The sequence below is a fragment of the Belonocnema kinseyi genome, chromosome 9 (genome assembly GCF_010883055.1).
Source record: "Belonocnema kinseyi isolate 2016_QV_RU_SX_M_011 chromosome 9, B_treatae_v1, whole genome shotgun sequence".
Lineage (NCBI taxonomy): Eukaryota > Metazoa > Arthropoda > Insecta > Hymenoptera > Cynipidae > Belonocnema > Belonocnema kinseyi.
In genome coordinates, this window is record NC_046665.1 from 8,927,909 (window position 1) to 8,953,857 (window position 25,949).

The 25,949-nt window shown below is 33.0% G+C and overlaps 1 protein-coding gene across 1 annotated transcript in view; it reads left to right on the forward strand.

Annotated features, from left to right (window-relative positions):
- Positions 1–12,222: 12,222 nt before the first annotated feature.
- The window catches only part of LOC117180409 (eukaryotic translation initiation factor 2 subunit 3, Y-linked), a 229,838-nt gene continuing 216,111 nt past the window's right edge, over positions 12,223–25,949 (forward strand). The window contains exons 1-2 of the mRNA XM_033372910.1: positions 12,223–12,247; positions 12,537–12,683. Of these exons, the coding sequence (XP_033228801.1) occupies positions 12,223–12,247; positions 12,537–12,683 (172 nt within the window). The remainder of the gene's footprint in view (positions 12,248–12,536; positions 12,684–25,949) is intronic.

Genomic DNA, 25,949 nt, shown 5'->3' on the forward strand with positions numbered 1-25,949 from the left:
CCATTTTTTTATTTCTTTCTTAACTTCAGCCATTTCCCGCCTAATTTCCTTCTTTAATTCCTCTCCCCTTTTCTCCTGCTTTTCTTCATAAATCCCCATTACTTCTATCATCACTTCTCGAATTTCCTTCAGTCTTTCCTCTTTCATCGAAACTTCACTTTCATCTCCGCTACCGTCAGCACCCTTACTAGTACCGCTCTTCCCTACCAAACTCTGCTTTTCCGGCGGCGATCTGAACATTTTCTGATATTTTACGCTCGTACCGATATCTTCCTTCTCTTCACTGCTATCCCTCTCCTCTCTCTTCCTTTTGATAAATGCTTCTATTGAACGCTTTTTGCCCTTAACCTTTCCTTTACTATAGCTTTTCTATACTTTCCCCTTGCCTTCCTTTCCTTTATCTCTCCTTTCGGCGTACTGAACACTTCCTGCTCTAACTCTGTTTCTTCCGCGGAGATACTCGCTCCGCTAGCCATGAATCAAATTCAAACTTTCCCGCCTTCTATACTCCCCTGCCTCTATCTACCGTCGCTGTCTGGTACCTGTCTCGCCTTTCTTTGTCTCTACCCAACCCTGCTACTATCAATCCATCAACACAGTCCTCTCACCCTGTCACAAATCTCCAGACAAACTTCCACACAATTCTGTCTCAATCCTCCAAAATATCTACCTCCCCTTTGCAATCTCACAATCCTTCAATTAATCTCTCACATCCACACCCTTCTACACATTTCCACAATCCGCTCACCTTAAATTTCACTACAATACCAGAAAAAGTCAGCATCAACAATTCCCACTACTTTACACTTACATGCCGGAAACGGAAGTCCTATTTCTTAGTTTTAATATTCATTTTTAAAGTTGAAAATTTAACAATTTTGTTGAAAAGGTGTCAATTTGTTTTTGCTTTAAAATTGACCTTTCTCAGTTAGAAATTCATTCCTTTTAATTAAGAATTAATTTCTTTGGTTGAAAATGGATTTTTTCATAAAACTTCTTTTCTTTTGGTATAAAATGGTTGGTGAAATTGTCAAACCATACAAAATTCGTAACAAATTGTTACAAGTTTTAGTTATTTTTGAATCGTTTAAAAATTTCTAAAGGTGTCTAAACTTACTCAAATTGGAAAGCACATTTTTTTAACCAACATAAATTTTAAACAAAATTGTGCAACAAAATTGCGCGAGAAGGCTAGATAAGAATTAGGTTCTGTTTTTTTAAATAAAATTATATATAACATGCTAAAATTGCAAAAATTTTCTACACTTTTTTTTCTATTTGTGTGAGAAGTGATTTTTAGAGAATGAGACTTTTCTCACTCGCATCGCTAGTGTGAAAAACTTCTCATTTGCTAAATAATCACATCTCATACACGTATCGAAATGTTCTATTCTCGCTCCGTCTTAGTGTTTGATTTCACACTTTCCAATGAAACTTTAAGTTTAGGTTAAGACTTTCACATCTTCTCGGTGTGATTCGTTAGTATTTTCAACAGTGGGAAGTTGAGAGTTCGTAAATTTACCAACTTTACACCAGAGAAGTGTATTTTAGTAGAAGAAATGCTTTTTCGCACCAAAATATCGCACCATATCATTACAACTTCGCAATTCGGTGTGACGTTGTACGAATTTTGGCTAACAGTGTAATTTGAACTTCGCGTTTTATATGTTAGTCTTTTGGAATTTATTTATAGTAAGTGAGACTGAATAAATTGCACTTATATCTATAAAACTCGTGCTTTGTAATAATTTATAAGCATTTCAAATAAATATTCAAAATAATATCAATATATTTTTTACGCAGTCGTTACAACTCATTGCACCACTCTCTTCTTATTTAAAATTCAAATTCTTGAAGATTAAAAAATAAAAGAATAAATTTTTTAAATATATCTAATATTGCAATGATGTAAATTAAGCACGTTGCAAGTAACTATGCATTTTATGTATGCTTATATGGTGAAAAGGAGCTTATATTCATAAGCGGGAAAAATTTTGGGAATTGTCCGGGAATTTCGTGGCCAAAATTGAGCTGACACTCTGTCGAGGTTTTTACACCATTCGATAGTTTCTGAGTTGCTCTTTTTAATGAAACCGTTAAAAAAATGTCCGAGCGTTTTTATAGCTAATAATTGAGTTGTTAGGTACCCGAGAAATCGGGCTTTTGCTCGAGAGTTCGAGATTACGTGAAACACCTCCCACCACTTACCACTACATCTATGCGTTGCATCTATACCCTGCCCGTGAGCCGCATCTACGATCTATATCTTTCCGTGAGAATGCAGTGGTAACTGGAGAGGGCAGATTTCTTAAGTCTTCCCTCTCTCCTAAAAGTCGCTTCTATTGGGTGGACTTCGACCGCTCGCCCTGAAAAAGCTCACTTTTCAGAGTAAGCCTCCTTTCTTCGGCGCACGTCGCATATATAAGTTTTTGGTCGTACCTAAATGAGGGTCGGGAATGGGAAAATGAGACAATATGACACCCCCCCTCGTAACTCGACTCTTCACCCTAGACGCTTTGAGAGACTCTTTTAGTTAATTATTAGGAGATGAAGCAATAGGACACCACAACTGCGATGTAGAACACGATATGATAGAAAATTCAATTGGCAAAGTCTGGGCCACTTAGGTTACGGATATAATTTATAAGTTAAAAAGACGGTAAGGCTGCTGTTTAGACAGTATATGTAACGTTTAAATAATAAAAATGGCATTGGAAATGAGCAAGATGAGTTTCTAAAAAAACGTCAGAAGTTGCAATAAAATGTTTGATAAGAATTTTTTTTAAATAATATGCATTTTTTAAACTAGACAATGAAACGACATCTTTTGTAACATCAATTCATGTTATGAATTGTGACAATATAGATTTATGGAAATTATATACAATTTCACGGACAAACTCGAGTGCAAAGTACGAGATACGTGAGGAGAATGTGCTCGTTAAACCCGAAGGAGCTCTAAAAAAAGAGAATTCACAATCACCAAATTGCTGTTTTTGATGCTTTGACCTTTAGGTTTAATAAGTCTGTGCGCAAGTGTGGGGAATATACAAAGTCCGAGCGCGTAGCGCGAGGTAAATACATCATCGAGCGCGAACTGCGTGATAAATATATTATCGAGCGCGAATTGCGTAATCCAACAGTCGCGCGCCCAAACTTACGAGTAAAGTCCGTGTCTTTCGTCACTTGTTGCTCCATATATTTCTCGTTTTTCTTCATAACATTAACATTGTGCTCAAATTTTTCGCTTAAACGGTCTTTGTTTAGAGTCTCAAAACTTAAATTCATTTCCACATTAAAGGTTAAATCTTATTGACGTTTTATTCCGGTGCATACGTGCTTTCTAACCTTTCGGTATGTTACTTTCATTCTTTCTGGTATTGAATATTTACTGAGGGCATGACACTTTGTCTTCAAGACTTCACGCAACTCTGTAACAACTGAGCTATTAGAGGAGAGTACCCAAATATGAGATACCAACTATGTTTGGCGTGATTGTCGGAATTCTATGTACTGAATTTAAAAGTAATATAGGTCGTTTTAAAGGAAATTTAGTTTGTCATAAGGAGCTCAAATAAAAAATTTTATTAAAAAATTTGTTTATGCTGAAAATACAAAAAATATAAAAAAGTTCTTTTTCCAAACTCGTCAAACTATTCTCATAATATGAGATACCCCAGGAAATAGCTAATGCAGTTATATCTTTTTGAGGTCCCTGATGTCGAATTCCGCATCAAAATGCACAGTAAAAAAGGATTAATTTTTTTGCAGAGCATTTTCCTCCGATGAACATTTGACTCTCGAGATCATAATGACCTGTCCATTCGGATCAATTTGATTACATTTTCTGTTTCTTTTTCAAATTCAACAAAATGGCCGCTATTTTTTGGCGCTGGTGTCATAACGACATAACCTAAAAATTGTATCTAACAGCACGCAAAAATGCCCAGAGCTCTCGCATTTTTCGCATAAAGGACTGCGAAACCATGCCGAGGAATTCCGTAAAAGGGGTTATCTAAGCGGAGCGTTTACTGAACCGCAGCCAGAACAAGCCGTCAACAGAAAAAGAGAAGCGATACTGAGATCAACCGTAGGCAGGCACCCAATAGAGGAAGAGCGATGCTTTAGGAACCGGAGAAACATGTACATTTAGGTTTCTCTCAAGCCCAAAGATCTGGCTGAACTGGATGACAAACTTTTTGGAGATTTTTCGAAGAATTTGACCTGTGAACTATTAATTATGTTGTTTATAATGCAGCAAGAGCTTTCGCAGATGCAATTCGTAAAACAAAACCAACGTCTGTTAAAGTGGAAATAGCAACCGTCTTGACATGTCTGAATGAAACCCACCGTGCCCAACTTTTTTTTTCGGGTGATTTAAGAAAAGTACACGTTAGCTTATATGACATCGACCGATTCTCCACATTTCTGTGGAAGATGCCTAGCATCCTTTTATCTACGAGCTGTTTACTAAAGTTCTTCTCCTCCGCTTTCTTAATCCGGGCTCTCAGGAGTGAGTGCTCGATATCGATAGAGGTGTATACCGAGGTGTGTATAGGTCTCTGCACTGAGAAGATTGCGTATAGCGCATGTGTCGACGAGCTCAGGGTCTTCGGAGATACCATTAAGTTATGAGTCTGAAGTTCCCAACGTTTACAAAAAACGAAAAATAAAATATTTGAAAAGTCAAAATGTTTTCATTGTTTATGACAGTATTATATGCCAAAAGTCCCATCTTAAATTTTCAAGCCTCTAGCGTATGTGGAACACACCCCAAATCAACCCCTGCACACTATAAAATTCGTCAAAAATACACAGTTTCGAAAAGTCAAAATGTTTTAAATGATTATCGCTGCATTTAGTGCCTTAAGTGCAACTATAAAAGTTTCATCCCTCTAGTGCATGTGGAACGCACCCCAAATCAACCCCTGCACACTATAAATTTCGTTAAAAATACACAATTTCGAAAAGTCAAAATGTTTGAAATGATTATCGCTGAATTTAGTGCCTAAAGTGCAACTAAAAAGTGTCATCCCTCTAGTGCATGTGGAACACACCCCTAATCAACCCCTCCGTATTATAAAATTCGTTAAAAATACACAATTTCGAAAAGTCAAAATGTTTTTAATGATTATCGCTGCATTTAGAGCCAAAAGTACCACAAAAAAGTTTTATCCCTCTAGTGAATGTGGAACACACCCCAAATCATCCCCTCCATATTATAAAAATGCCGAAAGTGCAACTAAACATGCGCTAGAGGGATGAAACTTTTTAGTTGCACTTTCGGCAATAAATGCAGCGATAATCATTAAAAACATTTTGACTTTTCGAAATTGTGTATTTTTAACGAATTTTATAGTGTGCAGTGGTTGATTTGGGGTGTGTTCCACATGCACTAGACGGATGAAACTTTTTTGTGGTACTTTTAGCTCAAAATGCAGCGATAATCATTAAAAACCTTTTGACTTTTCGAAATTGTGTATTTTTAACGAATTTTATAATATGGAGGGGTTGATTTCGGGAGTGTTCCACATACACTAGAGGAATCAAACTTTTTTGTGGTACTTTTGTCTCTGACATGCACTAGAGGAATGAAACTTTTTTGTGGTACTTTTGGCTCTAAATGCAGGGATAATCATTTAAAAAATTTTGACTTTTCGAAATTGTGTATTTTTAACGAATTTTATAATACGGAGGGGTTGATTTGGAGTGTGTTCCACATGCACTAGAGGGATCAAACTTTTTGGTGGTACTTTTGGCTCTAAATTCAGGGATAATCATTAAAAACATATTGACTTTTCGAAATTGTGTATTTTTAACGAATTTTATAATATGGAGGGGTTGATTTGGGGTGGGTTCCACATGCACTAGAGGAATCAAACTTTTTTGTGGTACTTTTGGCTCTAAATGTAGCGATAATCATTAAAAACATTTTGACTTTTCGTAATTGTGTATTTTTAACGAATTTTATAGTGTGCAGGGGTTGATTTGGGGTGTGTTCCACATGCACTAGAGGGATGAAACTTTTTTGTGGTACTTTTGGCTCTAAATGCAAAGATAATCATTAAAAACATATTGACTTTTCGAAATTGTGTATTTTTAACGAATTTTATAATATGGAGGGGTTGATTTGGGGTGTGTTCCACATGCACTAGAGGAATAAAACTTTTTTGTGGTACTTTTGGCTCTAAATGCCGGGAAAATCATTAAAAAAATTTTGACTTTTCGAAATTGTGTATTTTTAACGAATTTTATAATACGGAGGGGTTGATTTGGGGTGTGTTCCACATGCACTAGAGGGATCAAACTTTTTGGTGGTACTTTTGGCTCTAAATTCAGGGATAATGATTAAAAACATATTGACTTTTCGAAATTGTGTATTTTTAACGAATTTTATAATGTGGAGGGGTTGATTTGGGGTGTGTTTCACATGCACTAGAGGGATGAAACTTTTTAGTTGCACTTTAGGCACTAAATTCAGCAATAATCATTAGAAACATTTTGACTTTTCGAAATTGTGTATTTTTAACGAATTTTATTATATCTAGGGGTTGGTTTGGGGTGGGTTCCACATACGCTAGAGGGCTGAAACTTTAAGATGGGACTTTTGGCACATAATACTGTCATAAACAATGAAAACATTTTGACTTTTCAAATATTTTATTTTTCGTTTTTTTCGTTTTTTTTCGTTTTTTGTAAACGTTGGGAACTTCAGACTCATATTAAGTTTCCCTTCCTCCAAATAAACCTTGGCGAATTTTTTTAAATTAAGGTCCATTCCCATAGCCTTATAGCATTCTTTCACATTCTCTAGAGCTATGTGTATTCACTCTTCACGTTTAGCATAGGTCTATAGAACATCTACGTAAAATTCATAAGTGCCCTTATGCTTTTGACTTCCAGGTTTGCCACAAAAGTACCTTTCGAAATGGCTAAGTGCAAGGGATAGTGGCAATAATTTGAGGCAAAGGAGGAGTGAGCTCATGGTGTTGCCTTGAAAGACACTTCTCTGAAAGGTGATGCTGTTAGTTGTCACACGATGTTTTCCATCCTGGTAGAGTCTTGTATGCAAGGATAAGGCTGTATACTCTGAGAGGTCGCCCGGTATTCCAGAATCACCCTTTGAGAGACCTCACCCAGGTGCCATTCAGCTTTCAGCACTGTTTTAAGTCTTCGTTTGAGGGTTAATTCCTTCGGGGCCATCCCTAGATAATTTTCCGCGACTGCTTATTATTTATTATAACTACATCCAGAAGAAACCCTGGGCACAGGGACCCTCTATCCGCAACCCGCGGATGCATTCGGCGGTTTTGTTATAGGCCCTACGGTTTTATTTCAGAGAAATGTGTGTGTGTGTGTTTATATATTACGATGTGGCCATAGGTGTGATTTACCGCGATTTTACTGGGGGCCGGTGTCTTTTTTAGATGACGGTTGATCCCAGTGGGACAAGGCGTTGGTTGTTTAACCCTTTTTTAAATTGTGTGTATATGTGTGTAATTATATAATATATAATGAAACAATAAATAAAATGATGAAATAAATAAATCATAATAAAGGCCTCCAAGCCCGTGCGACCAGTGGTTTTAGGAAAATACAGGAAATAAAGTTTACTCTAGCTACTAAAAATCTTCATGTTGAGGTATAGTTTGCTTTATATAGCAGTGAATTTGAACTCTCATCTCTATCGCATCATTTACAACTCGCATTTTATTTAAAATTGCCACAGCGCCTTAAGGTACATTTTATTTTCAAGTCATATTGATGGTTCTGTTTTTAAGAATTGGTCCTAAATATTTTTAAAAAATGCTTAAGTTTCATTAGGGACGAATTATGCAGTTCCCTTTTCAACATTTTCTGATAGGTGCATATCCGACAATCGACACACCTGAGTTTATGAGAGATCCCGCGGTACATTCAAGGTGAATAGCTGTTTTCCTGGCACTGCATCCATTTAAAGACACTCGTAAACTTTAAAACTGAGTGTTGTTGCGAAAATCAATGTATCATCAGCCAAGCTTTGCTCTTATAAACGACAAAAGCTAAAGAATACACTCGACTACAAGCAAACCCTATCCTTCAGCGCTCAGCTCTGAGCTATCTAGTGTGACAGTTCACTCCAGTCAACTGACGATGACCCCTCGAGTCAATCATAAAGCTCGACATTGACATAGTCTTTGCATCTGAAACTTGTATGATTAACTCGTACGACTAATTCGGCGTTTCTTGGAAACATAAGCTTCATGATACAATGCAGGAAGTCCAAACCATAATTAGTAAAACTATTCTTGATTTTGCATGATTACTAAAATGAGTGCGCAGATTTGGGCTTCTTTCCGAGAAAATCCTTATCAAAATTTACCTGCAATCAAAACCAATGTAGGTGCCAAAACAAATTTCATTTTTAAAATTGGTTTTTCACACTGTAATTGACATCAAATATATCAGTGAAACACCAGCAACATGTTGAAAGGAAAATCGAAGGCTCAACAGTAAAAAATGTATTTGATAAAATCGTTAATTTTAAACAAATGTAATTGTTCATTACAATTTTTTTCAGTTTTTCACAATTATAAAAATATTTTTAAATAAAATCTTTTTAAACGTAGTAGCTCTAAAACTAATAGATGACCTTTACAAGAAACAAATGTACGTTAAAATTGTTCTGCTAAAAAAACACATGAGGTTTAGGTATTTATTATTTTTGTATGGACTCAATTCGTGTTACAGTATAAATAAAAATATACATGGCGTATAATTTATACTCATATTATACAAAAAATGATTTGGAGCAAAGAGTTATCCAATTCCAGCTATAAGAAAGAAACTTAATGAAATCATCAATAGTTGTAACTAATTCAAGTTATTTTTTACTGTTGTAATATTTTTCGAAGAATTTTAGTCATACGAAAGAAAGTTGTGCGAGATAAGCGATACTCTTCGACTTGATCTACAACTTTTTTTCACTATTTTTTAATAAACTGCATATTTCAGAAGATAATATAAAATAGATTTTTATTCATATAAATGATTCGTTAAGTGTTTAAGGGTTTGGGGTCAATCTTTTCCTACAGAACTGAAACTTTAAAGAAATTACTTTTTCATCAAACAGCACCAGCCGCCCTAATATCTTAACCTGAATCCGCCCTTAGTAGCATATATGGTACGCTTCACACGTAAAACGAAAATCGCGGTTTCTGCCGTTCTTCGAGCTTAAAACCTGCGATCTGTCGCCGTATATCACCAAGGTAGCATGCCAGAGTGGCCCTCCAGTCAGAATAGGCAGTCTGGAAGTCAGATAACAACCCCTTAACGTTTCACAACGAGTCTAAAAAAATTGGGCTGATTCAGGTTAAACTCCAGACAGAAGTTTAGAAAAAGTTTCAACTTCTGTTCCGTTACAATTTTACGTTATTCAATTTAGTAATTCTTGATTATAAGAGTAGGAAAATATGAAAGGAAAACTGGAAGAAAAAGATTTGTTTCATATTCCAAAAAGAAGAGTATACACAACTCTCTTCGTCTCAGTGAGAATGTCAATTAGTAAGAATCACTGATCACATTTTTGGTAGTGTTGCATTTGGGCGGGAAATAAGAGATATGAGCAATAAAGACAAAAGCTCTCGTCTGTTCTTATGAAGTATTTTTTCATACGCAGGTGCGTCTCGAAATATTGTAACTTTCATGTATATTTCAAAATCGGTATTTGTGAATAAGCGAATGTCAGAAATATAGTAATTAACTATTACAATTTTTAAATAAGATATGAAAAGCTAAATCGACTTCTCTTTCGTCGGTTCTTATGTTAGAAACAAATGCATACATTTGCATAAATAATTTTTTGCAATATTATACAAATACTACATATTTCTACACTGTAAAAAAAGCTTTGGTGATATTTACAATCAGGTAGTAATTATACGTGCAGTGTACTTTCAAATTACAATATGTAACCTGATTAATTTACGATACTACAGTGCCTTTTTTCAGTCTGGTATGATTTCAATTTAGTTAACAATTTGAAAATAAAAGGAAGGTTGTTCTATTTGCAGTCGACTGTAAAATGACTGCGTCCGATGATAACAATTATTCGAATAGCGTGGACATAGTAAGTTTACGTAAGGTGATAAATTTACTTGGGGCGTTAAGTCTACAAAAGTGTATGTCAATTTTGACGACGTGTGTTTTTCAATCGCGAGGGAGTAAGTCCACACGGACGAACGCCGCAGAATTATTTGCAGGACGTAAATTTGGACCATTCGGGACTAGTGAGATGCCAAACGATGAATTCTGAAGACGCCCGTACAGAAGACATCTTAAATAAAATACATAATCTTTTCGTATAGTACGAAAAGTAGTTAAACAATAAGAAAACCATATGAAATTAAAGCAGCTTGGTTGAAACACCTATTTTGCTCAATGGTAATGTTCAGAAGCAAAAATTGTATTTATGTATTAAAAATGAACAATGTACAGCTTTCTGTTAGTGTTTTTATTATTATAAAGTAACAGAAGAACACAAAATTACAATTTTTTATCATTTGGTCGAATTTAGATTTTTGAACGGAAAATTATTTATTTGCTTTTGATTTTGAGAGACTAGCCAGTATTTGGGATTTGACCCTTTTTTGAAACATTTTTACGGCGTTTTCCGATGATTAGAGAAATTTTACAGAAAGTTCTTTCCGCTGTAACAGGTGTAAGTAGCTCTGTTTGAGAGTAAATCTCCAGCTACTAGATTTCAGGATTGTTACAAGACCTGGAAGATCTGGAAAAGTTGTAGAATTAAAAAAAAAAGTTTAATAAACCTGGAAAAGTTATGTAATTAAAAAAGTGACTGGAAAACCTTGAAATGTCATGGAATTTTGAAAAAATGACGAACTTTTTTAATTGTCTCTATTTCAAAGTCCTAACAATTGAGTATTTTATAGCGAATTCTATATATGAAAATTGGAAAAGAAAACTTAAGGGAAATGCAAATATCAGACAAAATTTTAGAATTAAATGAGAAGAAATGGAAGATTCATTGGGTAAGGCAAAAAAAAACTAGAAGATATTAAAAAAGAATTTCGTGAACTGGTTAAATTTTGATCAATTTTTAATAGACAATTTTATTAGTTCTTGAAATCTAAAAGTTTGGTTTTAATTTTGTTAAAAAGTTCAGAGTAGTTTTAGATGACTATTATTTTCAAATGTAATCTTAATCTTTGCATATATAGTTCGACTATAATTGTTCTTAAAGTAATAACAAAAAATAATAATATGGTTATGATTACAGAATACTTATTTTCACTTTGATAAAAATATTATTAAAAATGGTTTTGAATTCAATAAAACTTATTGATAAACCATTATCATTGCGTTATAATTTGTTGCAATTGAACTTAATTGGCTATATTAAAAAAAGGAGACTTGGAATGTTTTCAAAATTATAATTGGAAAACCTGGAAAAGTCATGGGATTTTGTAACCAAACTCTTGTAGCAACCCTGGATTTCGATTTTGTTGCTTGCTTTTATTATATTTCCGCCATTCTAATATATGTAACATTCTTCGCCCTTTCATACATCAGATACAAGTCGATTTAGTCTTTTATTTGGCTTACGGGCATTTGAATTCATCTAATTTTTGAAAAAAAATGGAAAATAGTATAATCCATGCTCTATTATTTATATAAGTTTTAAATCGTCAGTACTTTTTTTTGTATCGCTTTTCAAATTGTTCAGATTTCTTAACATCCGAGAGATACATTAACAATTTGAAAGTTTTAAATTCTAAATTTAAAAATAGTATACTTATTTACGAAAAATAAAGAAATTTTTCGAAAGACAGAATTTGAGAATCAATAAAAAGTCGGATAGAGAAGAAAGTTAGAATAAGATCAAATTAAAAGAAAATACTGATGGTCAACATCCAGTTTCGAATATCGCAGCAAACCGAAATTTTTAGACCATTTTAATATTAGTATTTTTTGTTTCTTGTATTTACTTTACAAGCTATTTAAATTTAACACAAATAAGTATGTAATTATATGATTATCATTATTCTTGTCTATAAAATAAAAATAAAAGTATGTACACTAAAACTGCATAAAAAATTTCTAAACAAAAATAAGAAATATAAAATCAGTCAAAAAGTAGTAAATAAAACCTTACTAGGAAATGTCGTTATATCTTTAGGAGTTTGTAAAACTTAAGAGGAATAGTTTTACCATTATACAACGATGAAAAAACATCAAATAACATCAAGTAAGAATTCCACTGTTGTTGGTTGAATTATCATTAAATATTTGTGAACATTTCAGCTTATTATTTACTGTAAAGTTTTAATAAAATAAACATGGGCTTAGGTTATCAGAAAAACTATCAAATTAGCCATGTTTAATAATTAAAAATACCGTAAAGGTTTAGCGTTCTTTCAACATCCTCAATAACAGCTTCTTCGTGATACTGGCGACTCTTCTATATACATGCTTAGAATCTAAGTTTGAAGCTGATTTTTCTGATCGTTGTTTATTAACTTTATTAACTTGTTAAGACGAGACGATTAAAACGATTAATGTCCCTTTTTCAGGTACAATTGGTCATGTAGCACATGGAAAATCAACCATTGTTAAAGCTATTTCTGGGGTGCAGACTGTTCGTTTTAAAAATGAGTTAGAGCGAAATATCACAATAAAATTAGGTAAGTAAAAGTCACAAAATGTCATTATTATGGATGTCTAGTTAGGGACCGCTCGTAAATTATAGTCCGAGAACTAGAGACATTTTTTATGTATTATTTTCTACCGGTTGAAACTTTTAATATCATATATTTTTTTATATAAAACTTAAGAAATTGTCAATCTGCTACTTCCTCTCTGGTTGCAGCATATTTATGTTTGCAATTGAAATTGTTAAAAAATGAATAATTTTCTTCCGTCTGACCGTTTGAAGATCAATTATCTTCAATGAAAAGCACTCGAAAATCCGCGTGCCAGACGTTTTGTCCGGTTGTAAGATGGCCCGGTAAGTTAGGCTGCGATACGGATTTCATGTGTCCTGCCTCTTTTAAGACTATCTATCCTAACTTGTGCACAATAGTGAGCTTACAATTGTTTGCGTAATGCACGTTGGTGGTTTAACTCCTACCCCAATTTTTTAATAGAGGAAAAAACAAAACTCAGAGTAGGATTGAAAGCATTCCTAGCATAACAATTAGTGAATACAGAATATAAAGATTTACGAATGACAAAGTGTTCTATGTGTAATTTTGATATTATACTGTATATAAGCACGTTTAATTTTCAGAATGACTTTGTTTATTTAATTAAATAATGACAGAAAATGTCGTAAGTAATCAATCTGCAATTATTAATTGTAGGAAACAGTAATTATCCTATAGTTGAAAGTTGGTCGCACCTTCCCATAGAATGATAGAAAAGCGTAACAGGCACTTTCGGGGGATCTCTTTACACCTTCAGAAATGTCCTCTTAACGATAAAGGAATACTTCAGCGGTTAAAGTGTCATCGTTTGAGAATTAAGTTTGAAAACAGATCCTTTATCGGTTAAAGTTCGAGTCGTTTAACCAAGAATCGTTTCAACGATAAGCGATTCTACTTTCACGCGTAGAAGGTGCAGTTTAACGGTTAAAGTGGGTCGTACTCTTACCGTAAAATAATTTATTCGCATGCGTGTGCGTATGTGTGGAATCGCATCATCGCGCTTTTAAAATAGAATCGCTTAACCATTAAAGTACATACTTTTAGCGTTAAACTAGATCATTTAAGAGTGAAAAGAATCTGCTTTTAAAGTATTCTACTGTAACGATTAAAGGACCGATTTTATCGTTTAGAGGGAATTTCTGAGAATGTACATTACTGGATGTAAATATTCCTAGCGATTAAGTTACAGTGATCGTGCCGATTTCGAGTGGAGCTCATTTATGGCTTTTAGCATTTATATAGTCTTCAAACATTGTAATTATGTAAACAATTTTCATAAATGGCTCTTCTTTAAAGGATACGTTTAATTTATCATATTGCGTTGTAAATTTACAAGAACTATTAATTATTTAAACAATTTTAATTTCAAAAAATTAAGAGTTGACTTTTTTCTACGAGTCAATTTGTTTACGAAGTCAACTAAGAAAGTCTGTCCGATGAAACGGTTGTATGTTGCTTTGCAAATTTGCAAGAACTATTAATTATTTAAACAATTTTAAATAAAAAATTGAAAGTTTGGCCTTTTTCAATAAGACCATTTGTTTACAGAGTCAACTAAGAATGTCTATCCGAAAACTCATTTGTATATTGCTTTGCAAATTTACAAGAACTATTAATTATTTAAACAATTGTAATTTTAGAATTTAAAATTTGGTCTTTATCCTACGAGTCAATTTGTTTTCGAAGTCAAATAAGAATGTCTATCCGATGACTCTTTTGTATGTTGCTTTGCAAATTTACAAAAACCATTGATTATTTTAACAATTTTAATTTAAAAAATAGGATTTTGCCCTTTTTTCTACAATTAAATTTGTTTACGGAGTCAACAAGGAATGTGTATCCGATGAATGTTTTCTATTTGGCTTTGTAAATTTACAAGATTTATCAGTCATTTAAACAAATTTAATTAAAAAATTAGGAGTTTTCCCTTTTTTCTACAAGTCAATTTGTTTACTGAGTCAACCAAGAAAGTCTATCCGGTGATTCTTTTCTATGTTGCTTTGCAAATTTACAAGCACTATTAATTATTTAAACAATTTTAATTAAAAAATTTAAAGTTTTGCCTTTATCCTACGAATCAATTTGTTTTTAAAGTCAACTAAGAACGTCTACCCGATGACTCTTTTATGTGTTGCTTTGTAAATTTACAAAACCATTGATTATTTGAATAATTTTAATTTAAAAATTAGGATTTTGCCCTTTTTTCTACAATTAAATTTGTTTACGGAGTCAACCTGGAATGTGTATCCGATGAATGTTTTCTATTTTGCTTTAAAAATTTACAAGATAGATCAGTTATTTAAATAACTTTAATTAAAAAATTAGAAGTTTTTCCTTTTTTCTACAAGTCAATTTGTTTACGGAGTCAACTAAAAAAGTCTATCCGATGATTCTTCTCTATTGATGCGAAATCCTGTTAAACAAAACAAGAATCCAACGACCAAATTTGGACCACAACGAATAAACGAAAACCAAAAATCTTATTGTAATCAACGTTTCGGTACTCTTACAGTACCCTTATCAAGGCAAGAAAAATTTAAGTGGTAGAAATTGACAGCATCCACGAACAGGTGCTCTCTCTTTGATACCTAAGAATCTTGATTCTCGGGTATCAAAGAGAGAGCACCCGGTCATGATTTTGGTCTAATTTAAATTTCGCAAATTTTGATTCTTCTCTATGTTGCTTTGCAAAGTTACAAGCTCTATTAACCATTTAAACAATTTTAATTAAAATTTTTAAAGTTTTGCCTTTATCCTACGATTCAATTAGTTTTCGAAGTCAACTAAGAATGTCTATCAGATGACTTGTATGTTGCTTTGAAAATTTACAAAAACCATTGATTACATAGGCCGACAAATTTTAAAGCCAGAGACCAGACCTAACATTTCCAAAGGATTTTGATGCGCTAAATCCGAATCCGAGCTCAAAATTGCTCCTGTACATCAGGTTTTCAAAATATCCTAACCTAAAAGTGCAAAAAACACGTTTTTAGCTGTGTTTGAGGTTATGTAACGGAACAAGAAAATTTTCTAGCGCAAAAGCTAATATGGAATTTGAAAGTACTAGTCTTCCTCTTTTAAGCCTGCTTGGATATATTAGGATATCTTTATTTTTCACCAATATATTGTAATTTGAAATTTTTTATTTTAGCGTTTAACCCGTTCACGCTGAGGTTTTCAGATTTATACAACGCATTCTCTATTGCTGACGGTACGATATTTTTTCTTCAAAATATTATCTTAGGGGTTTTCGAGGGCGCCCTTTCTATTGCCGGCGTCAATTTTTTGTTATAACCCCTAGAAGATCCAATATGTCGGCCACAATCTAGGGCTTTAAAAAGAATAAAGGATCCCGCACAAAATACCAACAAAAAAGCGTGCAGTACTTTGGAACCAAACTTCGCACATTGATAAAACAAAAGAAGACGGACTGCGCGGAATGCTACTGCGCACTCTGTGTCTTGTCTTTCCTTGATTGGCTGGGCAATCTAAGGTCTTGCCTTAATTGGCTGGAAAATATTAAGTACTTCCTTGCGTAGCTGGACAATCCCAAGTGTTGCCTTAACTGAATGGGCAATCGTAAGTCTTTCCTTGATTGGCTGGGCAATCTAAAGTCTTGCCTCAATTGACTGGAAAATATTAAGCACTTCCTTGCTTAGCTGTACAATCCCAAGTCCAGCCTTAAGTGGCTGGAAAATATTGAGTCAAGCCTTAGTAAGCTGGAAAATCCTAAATAAATTTACAATATTAAATGAATTATAATAGTAAAATTTGTTTTTTTTTTAAAGCCCTAACTGTTTTTCATATTCGCTCTTCTAGGAGTTATAACAAAAAACTGAGTCGATCGAAAAGGAACACGCGAAAACCCCTCAGGTAACATTTTCAAGCGACAGTGGCATACCATCTCGGCGTTAATGGGTTAATACGCTAAATTGAAAATTTTCATTTCAAGGTTAGCCCACTTGTAGTGTGGAATTCAATTATTTCACGAAATGTAAACGACTAAATTCGCTACTCCCATGGTTAGGTGGGTTAGCCTGCTTATGATTTCGTAGGGGTGATTTCTGGGTTTAGGTGGATTAGCAGGTAGGTGGGTTAACACACTTGTGGCATGGAACTTCATTATTCCAAGAAAAATATGCGTCTAAACCTATTGTTCCCTGAGTCAAGTGGGTTAGCATGCTTTTGGCTTATTAGGGGTAGTTTCTACCCCTAGGAAAAGGCTTCCGTAGAAATGAGAAGACGCAGGTTCCATATTTTTTATTGTTTTATCAATGTGCAAAGTTTGGTTCCAAACGACTGTACGCTTTTTTGCTGGTATTTTGTGCGGAATCCTTTGTTCTTTTTTAAAGCCCTAAATTGTGGCCGTCATATTGGATCTTCTAGGGGTTATAACAAAAAACTGACGCCGGCAATAGAAAGGGCGCCCTCGAAAACCCCTGAGATAATATTTTGAAGAAAAAATATCGTACCGTCAGCAATAGAGAATGCGTTGTATAAATCTGAACACCTCAGCGTTAATGGGTTAAGACCCTAAAATAAAAAATTTTAAATTACAATAGTTTGGTGGAAAATAAAGATATCCTAATAAATCCAAGTAGGTTTGAAAGGGAAAGATTAGCACTTTCAAATTCCATATTAGCTTTGTGGTAGACATTTTTCTTGTTTTCTATCTTCTTTTCTATTTCCTTAAAAACAGCTAAAAAACGCGTTTTTTGCACTTTTAGATTAGGATATCTTGAAAACCTGACGCACAAGCGCAATTTTGAGTTCGGATTTGGATTCAGTGCATCAAAATCCTTCGGAAATGTTTAGTCTGCTTTCTGGCTTTAATATTTGTCGGCCTGAGTTTTCCCTTTCTTCTACAAGACAATTTGTTTACGGTGTCAACTAAGAACGTCTATCCGATGATTCTTTTGTATGTTGCTTTGAAAATTTACAAGAATTATTTATTATTCAAACAATGTCGATTAAAAACTTAAGAGTTTGATCTGTATCCTACGAGTCAATTTGTTTTCGAAATCAATATTTATACCATAATTTTGGGCTTTTTTTGGCTTTTTTGGGGGCTTTTTTGGGCACCGATGCCGATCTTTGGGCTCTCTTAGTTTTCTCAAAAAACCGGACTTTTAGGTGGAGGTTCTGACCGCTAGCACCTGCAGTACAGAAAAATTGAAAAAATCAACAGCGCCAGAATTTTGGGCTTTTTTTGGGATCTTAAAAAATGCAGAAATTAATTTTGAAAAAACAACCTCTTTCTTCTAAAAACTATCCTTAATATTAAATATGCACCTAAACTAAATGTAAGCATATCAGAATTTTGGGCTTTTTTGTGCTCTTCTTGGACACCAATGACGATTTTTGGGCTCTCTTATTTTTCTCAAAAAACCGGACTTTTAAGTGGAGGTTCTGACCGCTAGCACCTCCAGTACAGAAAAATGAAAAAATTGAAAAAATCAACAGCGCCAGAATTTTGGGCTTTTTTGGGGATCTTCAAAAATGCAAAAATTAATTTTGAAAAAACAACCCCTTTCTTCTAAAAACTACTCTTAAAATTAAATATGCACCTAAACTAAATGTAAGCATATCATAATTTTGGGCTTTTTTTGGTCTCTTCTTGGGCACCAATGACGATTTTTGGGCTCTCTTATTTTTCTCCAAATAACGGACTTTTCGGTTTGAGGTGCTGTCCGCCCACAATTCCACTAGAGCAAATTAAAAAAATCAACAGCGCTAGAATTTCGGCTTTTTTTGGGCGATCAAAATGTGCAAAAAATTATTTTTTAAGAACAACTCCTGTCTCCCCAAAATTACCAAAAAATAACTTACGCTACTGTCGAAAAAATTCAAAATGAAAAATATTACACTTTTGTTCTTCAAAAAACTCTAAGCTATACGCGCAATCCAACAGTAATAATAAAAAAACCAAATAAACAACACCGCTGATGCATTTAACTAAATCCTGCTTGGCTGCCTTCAGCCAAAAAAACAAAATAAAAAAAAAACAAACAAAATTCAGCGAAAAAAACAAAACAATTACGAATAAGTAAAACACTCCTAGAAAATACCGGCTACAATTTTTGGGCTCCAACCCTTAACGTCAATAAAAAACCGCGTAGATTACTGTACCCGATAATGCAGTGTATTTTTTTTATTTATTACTAGTTATTCATATTTTAATAGTGTCCTAAATTACAATGTTCGTATGTGTTATAGTAATCGAATAGATAACAATTACCATTTTTTGCACTTATTGTTGGCATTTAATTACAAAAATTAGAATTTTTCAAATAATAAAACTGCGCCAATAGTATGAAACGTGGATAGATATATCCCCAATACAGAAATAGATTACCAATCAAAAAATATGTCCGCCGTGCGGGTACATTCTCACGGGGTGCTCTGCGCGCGGTTCGCAATTTTAGTTCATTCATTTTTTTTCAGATCCTATATAGGTTGACCGCAAAATGGAATTTGTTATTTTTGATAATTTTCTGTATGATCTGAATTTGAATTTTCAACTTTTCGACAAAATTAAAAAAGTTGTTATGATGATCTTTTAAAGCTTTCAAAAATAAAAGTTTTTCTTCTCGTGACTTTTTCTCATATCATGCCGTTTTTGGCTTAAAATGTTCATATTAGTTTGTTTTTTTTGGATTTTAAAAATTCTATAATTCTGATAATTTTATTTTTATCGAAAAAAGTCATAGGAATATATTGTTCGAATTTCCGAGTATTATAAAAAACTGTACATAGATTTTTTAATCTTGAAAGAAATGGTCAACAGTTTTTTAAACGCACTCACTTTTTGAATTTTCATTCAAAATAGCTGTATTGCTAACTTTTTCATTCTTTTTAGGACTTAAAAAATCTGCCAAAAGCTGAATCCAATTTGTTCAATCTTTCGAAAGTAATCGTGCCTACAAAATACATACTACATACAGACAGAAACCTTCGTAAAAATAATATTTTCCGAATCAAAAGGCCTCAAAACGTGGAGATTTAAGAAAAACCAACAAAGTGAAATGTTACATAAAAGCAATACCTTCTCATTCTCCATTTTTATTCGAGATTTAGCGAGAATTGGGACGCCAGCGCTATCTATCGTCGTTTAACTTCATTAAATTGGAAAGAACTCGGGATTCCCATCTGACGGTTGCTTTTTGCGCTTTTTGCTAAATGGTAATTAATAAGTTCTAATTCCTTTACAATAGTCTAATTTATTCCAGGGGAGATATATCAAACCACATGGGTCAGAGCAACTGCACAAAATGTTACCATTTCTTTGTGTCGTCTCACTCGCCTATTTCTGGTGATCGTAAATCCATCCCTGTTTGTAACCTGTACTATGTACTTGGCAGTAATCACTTGTTAGAAATTAGATTGCTAATACGCCAAGGTAATAAAAACCAACTGGATTTGTTTGAATCAGCAGTAAAACTTATTTTAATCAGCATTCGTAAAAGTTATTTGTCGATTGCGACAGATTATTTACGAAAACTGATGAATGATAAAGCCTTTGATTTCAATCGAATGTGACTGGCTGGGAACGAGCCGTGAATCGAACGCAAAATATGGTTTATACCTGTGAAAAATAAAAAATTGTTTATAAAATCGTTTGGGATTTCATATTGTAATCCGCTGCTTTATTCGTCGAGTCCTTATTTTCTTAAAAGCGTAAGATTTCACGTCGAAGAACACTTACTTCACGCACTTTAAGAAGGTGGAACCTAATTTGATTTTAAAAATTACAACACACTGTACGAATGCTCGAGATATTGACAATGTAGCACAAAACAACACAGATTCAGAATCTCTTACATCGTTCTGGTATTACATGTTGCGTAGGTTAAAAATTGGACTATTTTGTTGTAGATTTGATTGTTTTTTTTATTCCAAATTAATATTTTACTGCAAATTTAATTCTTCCATTTTTTGTTAAAAGTAAATTTTTTTGATTAAAAATTAATTTATTTTGTTGAAAATTCAATATTTTATCTGAAAATTTAACTAGTCCATTTTTGGTTTAATGCTTATTGTGTCAGTTTAAAATTCGTTTCGAAATATAAAAATTGAACAATATTGTTGACATTTTTTTTCTTGAAAAATTATCTTTTTAATTATAAATTTATCTTCTAACTTCTTTAGCTCGCACAAGCCTATACAAGTTAACAACGCGTGCGCGTGAAAAGCAACTTATCGGTGTTTGTTTTCGCACCGTATAGAGTCGATTGTATGTTTATATCACTCTAACCTCAAAATCTCAACTTTGAAAAGATTTTTTCGCCTTTCATGGTATTAAATACTGTTCGATATTTGTGTCAGAGGTGATTTTTAGCGAGTGAGACTTTTCTCACTCGCTTCGCTAGTGCGAAAAACGTCTCATTCGCTAAATAATCAAATCTCGCACACGTATCGAAATTTACTATTCTCGCTCCGTCTTAGTATTTGATTTCACACTTTCCAGTGAAACTTTAAGTTTAGATTAAGCAAGGCTTTCACATCTCCTCGGTGTGATTCGTTAGTATTTTCAAAACTGGGAAGTTGAGAGTTCGTAAATTTACCAACTTTACATCTGAGCAGTGTATTTTATTAGAAGAAATGCTTCTTCGTACCAAAATATCGCACCGTATCATTACAACTTCGCACTTTGGTGTGACGTACGAATTTTTTCTAACAGTTTAGTTCTAACACAAACAACGCCAACGACTCAACGTGTCTATTCTGACTATTCGATAATTAAACGGTCCAAAACATTGCTGCAGTGACCAACGAATACGCAACAATTTAAAATGGTCACTACGTGATATTTAATGTAACAAATTTAGGGTATTTCCGGTTTGAAAAACGATAAAAACAAATTGCCGAAAATCCTAGAATAGTTCAGATTTGACTTCGATATAAACAGAAGAAATTGCAAGATCTGATCAGCATACAGAACAATTAGACAGTTCTTAGCCATTATTGATGAATCTTTTGATGCTCATTCCGCACCCGGCGACAAATGTCTGCCATCGCGTTTTTGCCTATATTTGAGTGACTTGAAAAAATCAAAGAAACTTGATAGAGTCTTTTACTTGACTACTTACCTTAATTGAGGGTTTAATCGAAGCTACAGTCTTTTTTAGCAACCCGAGTAGAAAGTTCTATCACATTTCGTTTTTTCTTTTCATTTTATAAAAGTTTCATATAAATCTTAGCGTGCTGGAGGATTTTCGTCACTGAATTTGGAATCAACGTCCAAAAATCTACCAAAAATGCCCAGACTCGCCAAACATAAACAATCATGGCTGTATAAATTATTTGTTGTAGTTTCGCCATAAAAATTTTTTGGGGTGTATTTTTGCCATTTTGGTTTTATACTGCCATAACGAACATAAAAATGTTTGAGCTCGAATATCAAAATTGATAAAAGTAATAATTTTTAAGTCTGTATGGACATGCGAGATATCCGAGTGGCCATTTTAATCGACGAAAAAAATTCCCAGTCAGTTTCCTGTTTTTTCATGTTTGGCAAAGGTTTTTATTTCACAAATTTTGTATTTGAATGCTCAATAGTTTACGCGTATAAAATGGAAGGTACTAACACTTTTCAACAGAAACAAGTTCAAATAAAATGCAGGTAAACATTAAAATTTAGAATTTTTAACTTTTATAAATTATAGAGTTCAAAGATTCAGATTCAATTCTAAAAAGTATAAATTTACTATATTATTTTCATTGCTTGAAATTAAGGAATTAATCAATGGAATTAAAAATTTTCTAAATTTTATTATTCTAAGCAATTTTAAGTTGGAAACATTGAAAACTGAAAAATTCAATTTTTTTAATTGTACACTTCGTAAATTAGAAGTTAAATTATTATTTTTATTTCAAATGGTTAAGACATGCTAGAAAACCTTAACATCTTCATTTCCAAATCTTGAGAAATATAGAAGTTGTTTTAAATTTGATATAACTTAAAATCATTTTTAAAATTTTTGTAGAACTTCTAAATATTTCAATAAATAATAAATGTCAAATGAAACATTTTTTTGTCGATAATTTTCAACATCAAACGCATTATAATTGAAATAATAACACTTCAACTCATTAATTTAATAGCTTTTAAAATTAAACTATAACTGATTTTTCTCCTAAATATTTGTAAATTTCACGGTCAAAAAATAAATTCTGGCCTAGTACGTCATCTATATACAGTGAAACTCTGATACTGCACCGACATTAGGGATGACCTTGTAGGTAATTACCCAAGTAGACGGCCGTTTTGTAGAAAACGCTATTGTTTGTTCATGCCAGAGCAACCGCCGCTCACGCAGCGCATCTCCTTTTAGTCCTACTTGAAGCGCGGCGTCAATTCTTGGAAGAACTAAATCAGGGGACCCCATATCCAGGGTTCACTGTATTGTTTGCCTTTCCTGACTCTTTAAGAACGATTTGCATATAATGAAAGTAATCTTAAATCAGCGCAAGTCTTCCCAGAATACAAATAATTAAATGGTTGTGTGCTACAATTACCTAATATGAACAAATTAAATTAAAAAATAGCAAAATATTGTAATTTTTGTTGCATGAAATTTAGTGTTGATCAAAACGCTGTAAATTATTGTGAGAGTGATTGTTAGTCACGAGTTTTATAAAACAACAATGATTAAAATGGCTATAAACAATTCTTAGCAACAATTTGGAATTTGTAGTTTTTTCTATTTCGATGTTTCCTTTATCATTTGAATTGATGTACATATTCGGAAAAACGATATATTTTTGTTTATATTTTTTAAATGAAAACAATGATCGATTTTGTAAAGAAATGAAGTAAGTAAATATAAGACTTTGGCCAGGAAAAAATCGCTGATTAAAATATGTCGCTTAAAACATTTTCTTAACAATTGTTAATTGTGTATGAGAATATTTATTGCAAATATTTTTTATAAAAACTTGAAGAAGTTATAGTGAAAAAAAATCTTTTCACTGTTCAAGTGCCAATGATTTCAATTAATTTATTTATTTTGGTTATCAGATTAACTTTTTTTGTAATGGAACAAATATGATATAACCTATTTTGTCATTAAGAATATCTACATTAATTCGGAAGATAAAGAAAAATCCGCAATTGCAAAACCAAAATTCAAAAATTATCCCTCAAAAATTTCTATAAAAATTCCAATTGTCACAATAATTTAAAGTATTTACAGATAAGAACAATTTTTTTCTATCAAAAATGACAATTTTTTAAAAATAAATGAATATTTCGTGATGTTTGAAATTGAATAATAACAATTGTTTATAGTTAACTTCACATATAAATGGTGACTACAAATCGCTCTCTAAAAAACATAAAGCTGTTTTATTGAATAAAAAAATACAAATATGGAAGCAATCAGTTTTTACAGTCAGTTTCACAAATCAGTCAAGTTGCTTTTAGTGACCTGTTATTTTAACAATTTGTCGCATTATTATTCACAAATTATACTGGTAGACATTTCACGATAACTTTTCACATTAAAAAATTATCTATCACCATTCTATTCAGTTAAGTTTTTTATTTATTTAATCATGAAATACATTGTTACTTTCGACATATCGTTAATTACATTCCATCAATCGTTTCGAAATTTTTACGTTAATACTTTTACTTGTGTAGCAGAAAAATATGATTTTTTAAATCGTACCTCATCCTTGGATTTCAATTACAATAACACTTCAATTTCCAAGTAATACAATAATATAAAAACCTTGGTTATGTACCTCATATGAAAGTCGTTATGAATAACTGCTTTCAAAGAATCACAAAACTTTATACTCAAGTTATCACTGATTTCTTATTTTTTTAGGTTAAAAGAACGACAAATTAAATAATTAAACGTACAGTAGCACCGGCAAAAAATAACAACAAAGTTTTTGCTGTGTGGCTAACAGTCGATAACGATACGTACTGCGCAAGTCCGAGATTTGTCTGGTGACGCGGTCTTTGCAGCGACTCCGCGCGAATTCTCTGCGATTTCTACCATGAATCCCAATGATTCCCTGCGGTTCTATTCAAAATCCTTACGGACTGCTACGAATGCTTAACGACTTCTATCAAAAACCATTGGACGCGTACGAATTTTCCGTTTTGGTCAAACGATTTCACAAACGTGCCTTCGCTGACGAGTTTCTACTTTGATTTTTACGACATACATTGCCTTACGAAAATTCTTGATTCTTAAGGTACGCAGAATGTTCGGTAAATTATAGTAATTCATCAGTAAAGTTTCAACCTATTCAGCGAATCATATTGATAATTCCTAAAAGAAAATACGGAACTCACGGTAAAAGATACAAAATACCTAACTGGCGCTCTCTATTACTAAGTGTATAGAAATTTCTATATACTTACTTCTTATAGAATGCGTTAGCTAGGGTTTTTCTGTCTACCCTCGTAAGTTGCGTTATATTCTTTTAGGAATCGTTGATGTTTACGATCAGTGTTACTTTCATTACGCTGAATTGCATTGGAATACAATTTTTTATTGAAAAGTGCTAGTGCAGCAGGTATAAAATATCTAAACCCATTATTTGTAGATTTATTATTTTCAGACAATCTTGATTTTTGATCATTTTTAGCCAAAAATTTGAAATTTGTGTTTTTTAAAAATAGCTTGTTTTCTACGTGTCCTGCGATAAAATTTCAACTGCATAGGGGGGTGTGCCGTGGTCACTAATGCATGACAGAGCAGTAACCGCAATAAAGCGTAGTACCCCATCCCCAACGGCCTATCCGTAACTACGTACGTTCCGCAACATTACAGTACGGCCTTGATGTTTCCGTTTCGGTAAATTTCAATCCAAGCCAAGGTCATAACCAAACCCGTGCTACAATTGAGAGTAGTTGTTTAGCTTGCAATATTTAAAAACTTTTCGTAAACTAGGATATCTTAGCAGAGCACGATAAATAAATCGTCCTTCAGTATCACATTTTAAATTCTCTTTGAAAAAAGTGCTCAAATATATCGTTTAAAAAAATGCAACAATTTAATTTTTAGAGAAAAAATTCTCGTGGCCACATAAATGGTTTAAGCTACATAAATCTCATCCAATTTCTTTTTTATAGGTTAAAAAATTTAACAAGCAAAATCTAAAAAGTGGTGTATCTGAGAAAATAATCTTTTAATATTTTCAGAAGAATATTGTAATTTGGCCGATTTTCTAATTTCTCGACGGATTTCAAAAAGGATCCATGAACCTGGCCAGAATCTGGAAGGG